Consider the following 10,749-nt stretch of genomic DNA (forward strand, 5'->3'; position numbering starts at 1 on the left):
TTTTCCTTGCTTTAGATTTTCTGTACAGCATTAGAACGGCTAGAAGTTTAAGAGTAATTAGTGTGCTTTGTTTTCTTTGCTTCCGGATTACACTGTACAGCTTTGGAATAGCTAGAGATTATTGAGTAGCATGCATTCCTTGCTCTCTTTCTTTTAGTTCTGTTGTAGCAAGATTTAAGGTTTTTAGTTCTAACAAGTTTGAGATTTAGTTTAAGCTTGTATGATATGCAGACTTTCACAAGTATTGCTTGCAGATTTTAGATAAGCTTAGTATGCAGATTTGTTAAGCTTAGTATGCAAATTTTAGATAAGCTTAATATGCAGATTTTTGTTAAGCTTTGCATGCAGATTTATGTTATGTATACAGATTTTTGTTTAAGCATTTCAGTGTTAGAATTTGTTTAAACATTTCAGTTTTGTAAGAGACATTCTTTTATAAGAAAAGTATAAGAAAGATGAAGAAAAGTATAAGAAAGATAAAGAAAAGTATAAGAAAGATAAAGAAAAGAAAGAAAAGGCCGAGGCCTTAAGTAGATCCCAAAGTCAAGACTAGAGGGATTTTTGGCACACAAGGTGCCTATTAAAATGCCAAGGCATTTAAAGAAGAAGTAATTAAGATTATAAGTATTTTACTTTTAAGAAGAGGCTAGTACCCGACTTCCGAGGTTGTCGTTAAACAAATCCAGGTGTTCAATTCCGAGGTCTTGGCCCTGGTAGACCGAGGTCTGCTCTTTTAGGATTGGTGGCTCGCTACCCCAACCTATTAGGGAACGCGCATAAGATGGTACTATGCCTGGGCCCAAGAAGAAGTTGATTACTATTTTGAAGTATTATAAGTATAAGCTTTTGAACTAATAAAACAATGTGTTTACAAAAGTTTACAAGTATTAAAGAATAAGTTTAAATAAGTGAAATAAAAGAATAAGTTTTTAAGTAAGTTTAATAAGAATCAGAAAGTGTTTAGAATTCAGAAAGTTAAATTCTTTATGCTAGCATGATAGTATAGACTTGTCTTACATGTTTAGCCTTGCAGTATGTTTCTTTACTATTAGAAGAGCATGAGTTAGCTTACTGTTATTTGCTATTTATGAGCATGAGTAGCTTTACATGTTAGCATTCAGTTTTAGCATGTTTTTATTTATATACATGCATATCGAGTTTTGTGAGTTAGATAGCGCTTACTAAGCAAATTTTGCTTATAGACTACACTTCCTCTTACTGCAGATACAGGAAAGGAAAAGATATAGAAAGGAAGGCGACAAGGAGGTGTTCGAGGGATGTGTGATGCCAGGACTATGGAAGCCTTGGGACTTAGTTTAAGAATTTATTAAGAATGTATTAGATGAGTCATTTAGTCTTCCGCTGTTAGTTAACTGTATGTTTTTATTTTGTTTCCGCTATTTATTACTTGCATGCTTTGATTTCATTAAACTGCGTGGTGATGTTATTCCTTTTGGTTGTGAAAATATATGTTCCAGCCGCCTGTGGCTGAGTATAGTTTGTTTGTATTGTTGATTTGGTCACCGGTACAGGGGAGACTCTGCCGAAATTTTTCGGTAGGGTTTCCATGTGATTTTTAATCATACCGGTTAAGTAGAGTTAGTAGTTAAGTAACGGTCATCCTTAGAGAGTAGTAGTAGTAAGAAGGGTGGTCGTTACACAACTTCTACATGAGCTCCTACGCGCCCGATTCTGACTGCTCTAGCTTCCTACTGAGACTCTACTACGCTCGACTACCACCGAGAAGTCGTCCAAACACCGAGCTCAAGCAGACCATCTACGAAAATGTTTAGTAACATAATTTAATTTTTGTTCTTAATTTCTGCAAATGGAAAGTGTAGTCTGTTACACTTTTTTTATTCTTTTGTACTCGATCCCCTCTTTTGGCGGTTTTGAAAGCGATTTTTAGTGAATTATCCATCGATATGTCTGTGGGACCTGGGTCTTGGAATAAGAGTCGATGAAGACTCTGAACCAAGTAAAACTACTTGCCTTCATGTCTTTTACTTGCCTTTACTTTTCTATTTTTGTTTGTATTTCCACTGTGCACCTTGTTTTCAAACCCAAAAAGAATAAATTTTTCAAAACCACGTGATTCTCCTCCCCTCTCACGTGGGTCTTGATCCAACACAAAGGTCTGAAAGGGCTCAACCTTCTTGAGTGGAAGCTAATAAAGTCAACTAACAAATACCCAAAGGGGCTCAGCCTCCCAAAGTGGGAGCTAATAAAGTCAACTAATAAAGGTCCAAAAGAACTAACCTCCCCGTGTGTGAGCTAACCAAAGGTTTGAAAGGACTTAGCCTTCTCGAACGGAAGCTAACCAAAGGTCTGAAAGGTCTCAGCCTCCCTGAGCGGGAGTTAATAAAGTCAACTGATAAAGGTTCAAAAGAGCTCAGCCTCCTCAAGCGGGAGCTAACCAAAGGTCCAAAAGGGCTTAGCTTCACCAAGTAGGAGTTATACCAAAATCACAAGTATTTCACGATCAAAACATCTCAATGATTTCTGATCGGCAAGCCTCTAATGGTCGCTCAGTCGGGCTCTCTTCGAATTTCTCCCAAGTATTTCGCGATCAGAATAGCTCAACGATTTTCAATTGGCACGCCCCTAATGGCCACTCGGTTGGACCCTCTCTGAATGCTCACAGTGAATAGGCTACGCCTCTCGATCACTACATACACAAAAACATGGAAGTAGTTTCATTTCTACAACATAGGGCCTCTCGGCCAACTACAGAGAAAAACAATAGTGACCCTTCATTTATCTATCTTCTCTAAGTCAGGTAGGTCCTCCCACACCTTCTGTAGGTCGAGGAAGTCCAAAGAAATGTTAGGCGGCAGATACCCATCCTTGAAAACCTGTTGGATTGTGTCTTCAAATCTTTGTTGCATCCTCTTCCATATTTGAGCGCCTAGCAGATCAAAATATTCTAGTGACTACAAGAAATCATCCTTGAATTTCGCCAGCAGCGTGCTCTTCCTCCCCATCCTTATAAACTGCCAGCTTGACCTTCACAAGCTCCAGTTGTACGGTGGCCACTCCTTGACTCTGAATAGCCTCATTTTCTTGCTCTCTCAGCATCCTGATGCTCTCAATCGCCCTAGTCAAGTGCTTCTATAGGTCAATCGCTTGCTTGCCCAGACCGATAATTTGGTCCTCTTGATGGCTTATTTGGGCTTCATGCAACCCCACTTGGGCTGTCAAGCGTTCATGATCTGCCTCCAACGGTGTGACCCACGTTTGTAGAAGTTCCTCCTCCTTGAGGGTGGTCGCCTCCAATGTAGCCTCTAAAGTAATGATGTTTGCCCGGGCCACTTCAAGTTCTTCTCGTAGATGAACCAATAAACTCACTTGTAGTTGAGACCCCTCTCGTGATCGGGCTACCTTGACTTTCGCCTTTTCTGCCACCCAGGTGGGTGTAGCCAATTTGGCTTCCAAATCCTCTACCTACTATTACAACAGCCTAATATGCTTCATTAGATGCAGCCAATTTGCCCAGGCCACTTCAAGTTCTCCGTCGCCACACCCAAAAAATGAGGAGATGGTGGCATGGCCTCCACGGATCCGCTCGGACGACCGGGTGCCTCTTGGGAACTCTCCCTCATTTTCCCCATTTGGCTGGCTGATTCTCCCTCAAATTTGATACCCATTGGAGGTCGGGAGGGAGGCAGCTCAGTTTCACTCTCTTCTCCATTCGTAGCATCCTTAGAAACTTTTGATGTCTAGAAGTGTTTATAGGGTCGCTCAGTCCCACTTCACTTGCTTGCTTATTGAAATATTGAACATGGCGACACCTACACCAACAAAAAAAGTATTACAAAAGGAATATATAGTGTAGGACTTACCGAGTGATATCTCCAGATCGGCGACGTTAGGGCTTAGAAAGGTTCAGTATAATAAGCTCTTGTTCTCAATTATCTTGGTCACATTGAAGCACATGTCGGTCAGCAGCTCCAAGACCCTCCTATACTCAAGATCCTTCGTGTATCTTCTGAGCGGCGGTGAGTTTGACAGTTCTACTTGCCAGCTAGTTGGGAAAGTAAAGGGAGTTGGAGACTTTATGTAAAAGAACTGACTTTTCCATCCTTTGTAAGACGAGAGAACCCCGTCCAAGAAGTGACAACTCGCCTGAGCCATGAAGTGGAAAGCCCCGAGCTCCGTCCATTTTGGATGATAAAAATAATGAAAAAAAATGAGGGTCAGGGGTATTTGGTAAAGTCTGAAGATCACTGTTACCTTGCTCACGATCCTAAAAACATTTGGAGCTAATTATTAAAGAGGAATTTAAAAATACTCCGACACTTCTTGTAAAAATTCAAGGATTGGAAAACGAAGACCACTTTTTAATTGACTAGAAAAGAAGGTGAGGAAACCCAGTAGAAGCATGTCTGACACTTGATCCGCATTTGGTATATGAATCTGATGGTTAATCAAAATGTCGAAGGATAGTCGAATTTTGGCACGGACCTCTCAAGTGAGGGATGAACAAGTCCACTCATACCAGGGGAAAGAGGAAGGTCACGAGCCATGAATTAAGGATAAAAAAAGGATCAAAAGTAATGGAGGGGACTTATGAAAGATTGTCGAAGGCAGAAATGGTAGTCGAAAGCAGAAGTAAGGTGAAAGAAGATGAATAAATAGGAAAATGGCATTCACCTTCCGCTGACTTAATATAGCATCACTCATTCGGCCACAGCTGTTGGATAGATCAAAGAAAAAAAAAGAGGCAGGATTGCTTCTCCGCCATTCAATAGAGCACAAGAATCAAGAAAATCTTTACAAATCATTACCCTCATTAACATAATTATCCCATCCAATCACATAATTTGACATGACTTCGAAAAAGTACAATAGCGGCACACCCTAAGCCTGACCTAAGACATATGACATCATACAACATTAAATATGCACTACACCTCATTAATTGGGTATCACGCCTCATTAATGTACAATCTCTCAAACATGCTTTTAATAAATGCAAGAGATTTACACCCCTTCCACCTGACATCATTGAGGTAATCGTTGTCCCCTCGGATGGGTCTAGTCGCTAGCGCATGAGGTGTTGTCATTATGAGGTCTGGGGTTTGAATCTCAGCAAAGCCGAAATAAATGTCTCCCTTATGTGTTAGTCACTATTCCAAAGGCTAGTAGCCGTCCGTAATTTACCTCCTCTATGTTGGCCCTGGGACGGGTTGGCGGGGGCACTAGGAGTGAGCGTATTCACCTTTTGACATGATCATTGAGGTAACCGTTGACTAACTCGACTCATCCAGTCAGTCGAGTTTCCATCTCTTTCGACTAAATTTGATAGAGAGACTTGTGATGTGTCAAAATAGAAGGAGCCTCCACATGTCCCCTCAAAAAGGTCAAGATACATGCTTAGATGGACGATAAAATCAAGATGAAGATAATCTATCCCAACCAGCCGCAATAGGAAAAGTAAACTTCTGAACAATTGTCATATAACTTGCTCGATCCTGCCAATCAAACTTTGCCCAATTGACTCCTCATAGGTTTGTGGATGTTTCTTATTCCTGCAAACCGGATATCCATTGGTTCTCTCCATCGTATGTTGACCGGTTGGAGGTAAATGGGTCAGTCATGCAAGTGCTGCTGCTACCTCTACTTCCTACTTCTGCTGGTGATTCTCCTCGTGGGCTTCAACACTGGCTTCGGCACCTTCTCCCGTGTCCTCCACGAGATCAGAGACCAGCCGCTGCATTTCATCGGCGCCCGACCCTTTTTTTCCCGGCAAGGCCCCCGCCCTTGCTCCTTTCTGATAAACGCGATCACTCCTCGCACTCTGTTCTTTTTCATTTTTTTAACTTCTCTAATTTGTAGATAATTTTATCGATTTACCTCAACCCTTTGCATTCATGTCGATTTATTGGTGTATTTTATATATTTTTTGTTCTAAAATTAGACGATTGATGAACATATTAAACGAGGTCGATCCTCTTTTTATATTCCCTTTTATTTTTTTTCCCCAGATTTTTATAAAATTTTGATTTAAATGAAGATATAGAATTTTTATTTTTCATATTAATTACAAATTACACAATTTTAAAATAAAATTGTAAAAATCAAATACATTTTTGTAAAAATTTATAATATATACTCAATCTATTGTAAAAAATAAATAAATTAAAATAATTTCTTTTTCCTATATCTGCCTAGGATAATTTTTTATAAAATCTTAATTTGATTTTGAATAATAAAAGTTATGTTCTTTTATTTTATTTATAAAAATTCTATCACAAAAATTTAAGAATATACAAATTAAAAAAATTTCAAAGAGTTTCACAAGTTTTATTTTATATATCCAAAATTTTATATTAATATTTAAATTTATGAAATGATTTTTTTTTTATAAAAAATTACTACTAAGCCACTTATGAGCATATCCTCAAATAGTTCGAGTTGAGTTAGTAACATTACTACTAAACCAACAAATAAATATTGTCATAATCAAGGTGTAATGCATTTTGTTTTGACTCTAATCTTGCATAAGTGAACTAAACGTATCAGAATATCTGCAATGTAAGGAGTCTACCACTTTTGATGGTATAGTTTTAGTTTTCCTAGTTAAGTGTTTGGAAGGTCCTAAACTTGAATATATTTATAATAAGCTCAGGTTTTATATATGTTTACCGAACAATTAGTTGCTATATACAAAGACTTGATCACTGCTAAGATTTGGTCTTTTCACTTCATCATCACATATTTGTTTCTCCTTGTCTGTTTTCTTCCTTTAGATCACTGTAAAGAGCTCCTGGTATAAGACTTCATCTTCTCTTGTATTGTAGTGCATATGGAGCTCCTGATGAATCATCTGCTTGGCATTTACCAGAAAAAAGTTTATATAAACAATGCTGCTACATTAGCTTTATCATGTATTTTTATTTACCTTTTTGAAGTTCCAACTTGATAGCCATTAGGAAGATATGGCTGTGGAACCAAAAGATGAGCCCTAACTTCCATCCTTTCAAAGTAGACATCAGTAATTCTATAGCTGAGTCAGGTCTGATGCAAAAAGATAAATAAAGATGAGTCAGCATCCATTCTCTTTTCAAGACAAACTGACAGCAAAGTGCGCGCGCGCGCACACAGCCACACTGCATGAACAGATAGTGCAAAACCATCAACCATATTTGATTTTGATTCACTGAGAATTATATTTCAACAGTTATTTTACACAAGATTAAAGTAGAATTAGGATTATAACGCACATTTCCCACTGATTTTTCAAGCGGAAAGCACACTAAATTACTCCACACATCAGGTAAAACAGCTTGGCACAAGAAGCTGCAATTCTCTTGTGGTAAAAAAGTAAAAGTGTTTAACTTGAATCTCTAAAATATGTAGCCAGCTATGGGAAAGAAAGACCATCTCAATGAACAAAAAAAGTATCACAGGTGGAACGCCAGTGAATTGGACGTAGAACAAAGTTACCAAGAAGCCCCATTAGACCGTCTAGAATTTGATTAGGTTTTGGAAAATGTTAACTTCATGAGTCTCCTGATTGGTTTACGCCAATGCTGAGCTCAGACAAAAGCTCTGCTCCTTGAGTTTGTTTTAGATCCTCCTGTTCCAAGAAATATAAGTACACAGTTATCAAAAGGAGATGCATACACTCTCCAGCAGAATATCAACTGTGACATCCTCCAATATAATCCAAATAAGAAAAGAAACTAACCGTCAATGTTCTGTTCTCGGTTTCCATTTCCTCACACAGCTTCTTGAGATTTTGAAGTTCTAGTCTGAGGGCAGTGTTCTCGTTGTTCAAGTCATTCACTTTCCTTGCCAATTCTTCGCATTCTTGCTGATACAACATGAGGGACAAAAGGTAATTTCAATTTGGTTGTCTAGATATTATGCAGTGAAACTTTTCCAACTCAAAGTGAATCATAAGATTAAGATCAGAAAAACAAGTGTACAAAGTGTATGTGTTTTTATTCACTAAAAGAGTAAAGTCTAACAACTATTTAAATAATGAAATCCTAAAAGCTATAAATTTGAGATTATGACATTCATCTGATAGGTGACTTTGAGATCATTGGAAAATTGTAAGCAATATACGATGTAAATGATGCTTTGGAGTAGCTCATATGGCCAGTAATTGTTGCATAATCTAATATTTCTTTTCTCTTCTCCCTCAACTCTCTCAACTTTAGACATTTGATGGTCATTTTTGAACATGGAGTTTTTATCATTTCATAAATAAAGATTCCACCTCAATGTTCCCTAGTTTTTTTTTTTCTCATAGTAACTTTGCACATGCATTTCAAGATTCTTATGTTGGGTGCAACGCTATATGTATTATTTCTTTAATGTTTTATATACTGTTACTTCTTAACACTTGCAAAGAATGGTTCACCATGCATATAGGATAGAGAAAATCAAAAATAAAATGGAATAACATCAACTGAAAATAAACTATCTTGGACATTTAGGGGACTCTTTTATAAAAGTGCAAATACCAAATGGCATGCCTACCAGGTAACATAGTTGATTGCAACATCATAGCTGTACTCTATAAAAACAGACCAAATGAACAACACCTGAACGGGTAATATTTAAACTAGATGCTTGGAGATGGGAAATTAATTCATGATTTAGGCATATTGGTCATTTGTATATTAAATAATTTTCATGCATTGCACTTTCAAGTCTAATTATGCACATGACATTTCAATTAATTCAACATGTTATTTTTCAAATATATACAGTTGAGCATATAGTTCATTTTTCTGTTTAAGCAAGTCAACTCCACAAAATTTCATTCATCTTTAGCACAAATTTAAGAGAGAGATACAACAGGCTACAGAAGTTTTGGTAACTCTGACAATATGGATAACTGATAAGGTGAAGAGAACGAACAAGAAAAGAGAAAACTGATAACTGTTTCATCGCCTTAATGAAACAAAGAACACATTTCAATAATCTAAATAATACCTGCTTCCTCATCCTTGATCTTCTAGCTGATTCCCTGTTAGATTGTTTTCGTTTTTCTCTCCTCAGTTCACGTTCATCCTGAAAAAGATATTAATAAAAACATATTTTAAAAATATATATATATATATATATAGTTCATGGTTCCTCATGCATGCCCTTTACACATCCTACCATTATGGTTCCTGAATTTGCCCCATTAGACCTAGCATACATGGGGACAGATCCAGAAAGGGAAGAACTCAACAAATCCATTTCAATATTATTTTGAGAACCAGACAGTGCTGCTCTTCCTGGGGCAGAGACTGGAAGTTTTTTGGCAGTTCGCACTCTTCCACTATAAGAAGATTGAGCATTAGCACCACTATATTCATCATTGCTGAGGGACTGAAAGGTTCCACCTGAGCAAATTCAGTAGGAATGACTATGACCAAAAAGTTCCAAATTGACAGAGATTAACCATTTTTCATATAGCAGATTTACCTTTTGGAACTACAGTTTCATGACTTCTCTTTCTATTCGAGAAATGCTCCTGAATAACCAAGAGAACTTTGCGTTAACTGAAATTGAAAATATATTCTTTTGTTTTTTATCAGACAAGGAGCCCGAACTGTAACAGTATCAATTGGTCCCAAGATAACATTTTCAACAACACAAAAGTTGGCATAAACAAACGTCACAAAGATATAGCCCCATCATTTTCAAAAGGCTTCCAAAGAGTTGCAAATAGCAGGAAGAATTGTGACAAGTCTCCAAACAAAAACAGAGAAGCAAGAGGAAATTTCCCATGCATACCTTTGGTTGCCCATCGTCTCCTACGGTATCAGATGACCCCTCTGTTTCAGTATGATCGCTGCAGAAAAACAATATCAACAGAAAGGTCAACAAAAATCAACAGTCCATCGTCCCAGTCCGTAAAGCTAACCTCTGCGAGGCATCCTCCCCGACACTGGAGGTTCCTATATCATTATTCTCTCGTTTGCCCAGAGATTCCCCTCCAGAAACATCCTTGCTCACTGGACGCTGGTCCTTCTGCTCCGAGGGTCTCCCTTCAGTTTCAGTCGTCCAATAAGCCATGCCCTAGAAAATCACCCACTCCGAATATTATTCGACCCCAAATCGTAGCTAACTGAAGCTGCATTAAAAAATTTAAACAAAGAACAAAAGGGATTCCTCGAATATTTCTACCGCGTTCATCTGAGGAGGCTGAGCATAAAATCCTCCGTGCGGGTAGAACGAAGCGTAAGGGATCGGGCTTCCGAAGGGTGGCGGCATCACTTGCTAGGAGATTCCATTGCCAAAAATAACCCGCAGATATTAAAAAAAAAAAAGGTTACATGATGCAATTTTTAACACTGATGCAAACTTTTTCCGACACCGCCAAGAGGGATTCCACAAACCTGAGGTCCCCAGACCACCGGCTGCGCCGCGGCGACCGGCGAAGGCGAATAGAAGGCCTGGGCCATAACGGCCGGGACTCCGTGTCCGTATAAGGACTGCATGGGGTGGACCGCAGTCAACGGCGTCGGTGGCAGTTCTGGTGGGCCCTTGGAGGGGGCTTCCGGCGACAATTTTGCGGTGGCTGCCTTCTCCTTGTGGGAACCCATCCGATTCCGCCCCAAGTGGAGGCAGCGGCGTAGGACACGGGACGAGGAGGTGGAGAGGCCGAGAATGAGATGGCAAGCGGAAACGGATCGACTCGGCCACGGCCGAGATCTGAGCGCTAGGGTTTTTTTACCAGCGCGGATTGGACCATATCCGACGCGGCGCAAAGCAGCCATACACCCCCGCAGATATCTC

At 39.0% G+C, this 10,749-nt stretch overlaps 1 protein-coding gene across 6 annotated transcripts; it reads right to left on the reverse strand.

The window, feature by feature from the left end:
• Positions 1-6,743: 6,743 nt before the first annotated feature.
• On the reverse strand, positions 6,744-10,745 carry LOC122020547 (G-box-binding factor 1-like). Of its 6 annotated transcripts, none has more exons than XM_042578517.1 (11): positions 10,350-10,745; positions 10,138-10,230; positions 9,875-10,029; positions 9,745-9,802; positions 9,433-9,481; positions 9,124-9,350; positions 8,953-9,030; positions 7,694-7,819; positions 7,450-7,582; positions 6,905-7,020; positions 6,744-6,829 (listed from the first exon to the last, which is right to left on the reverse strand). In XM_042578517.1, the coding sequence occupies exons 1-9, from the start codon at positions 10,728-10,730 to the stop codon at positions 7,505-7,507; spliced, it is 1,245 nt and encodes a 414-aa protein (XP_042434451.1). In that variant the 5' UTR covers positions 10,731-10,745; the 3' UTR covers positions 6,744-6,829; positions 6,905-7,020; positions 7,450-7,504. The 6 variants fall into 6 exon arrangements, with proteins under 6 accessions (XP_042434451.1, XP_042434456.1, XP_042434455.1 ...); XM_042578522.1 differs by having other exon boundaries at positions 6,905-7,112; XM_042578521.1 differs by having other exon boundaries at positions 7,227-7,582.
• Positions 10,746-10,749: the final 4 nt, after the last annotated feature.

The sequence above is a fragment of the Zingiber officinale genome, chromosome 9A (assembly GCF_018446385.1).
Source record: "Zingiber officinale cultivar Zhangliang chromosome 9A, Zo_v1.1, whole genome shotgun sequence".
In the NCBI taxonomy this organism is placed as follows: domain Eukaryota; kingdom Viridiplantae; phylum Streptophyta; class Magnoliopsida; order Zingiberales; family Zingiberaceae; genus Zingiber; species Zingiber officinale.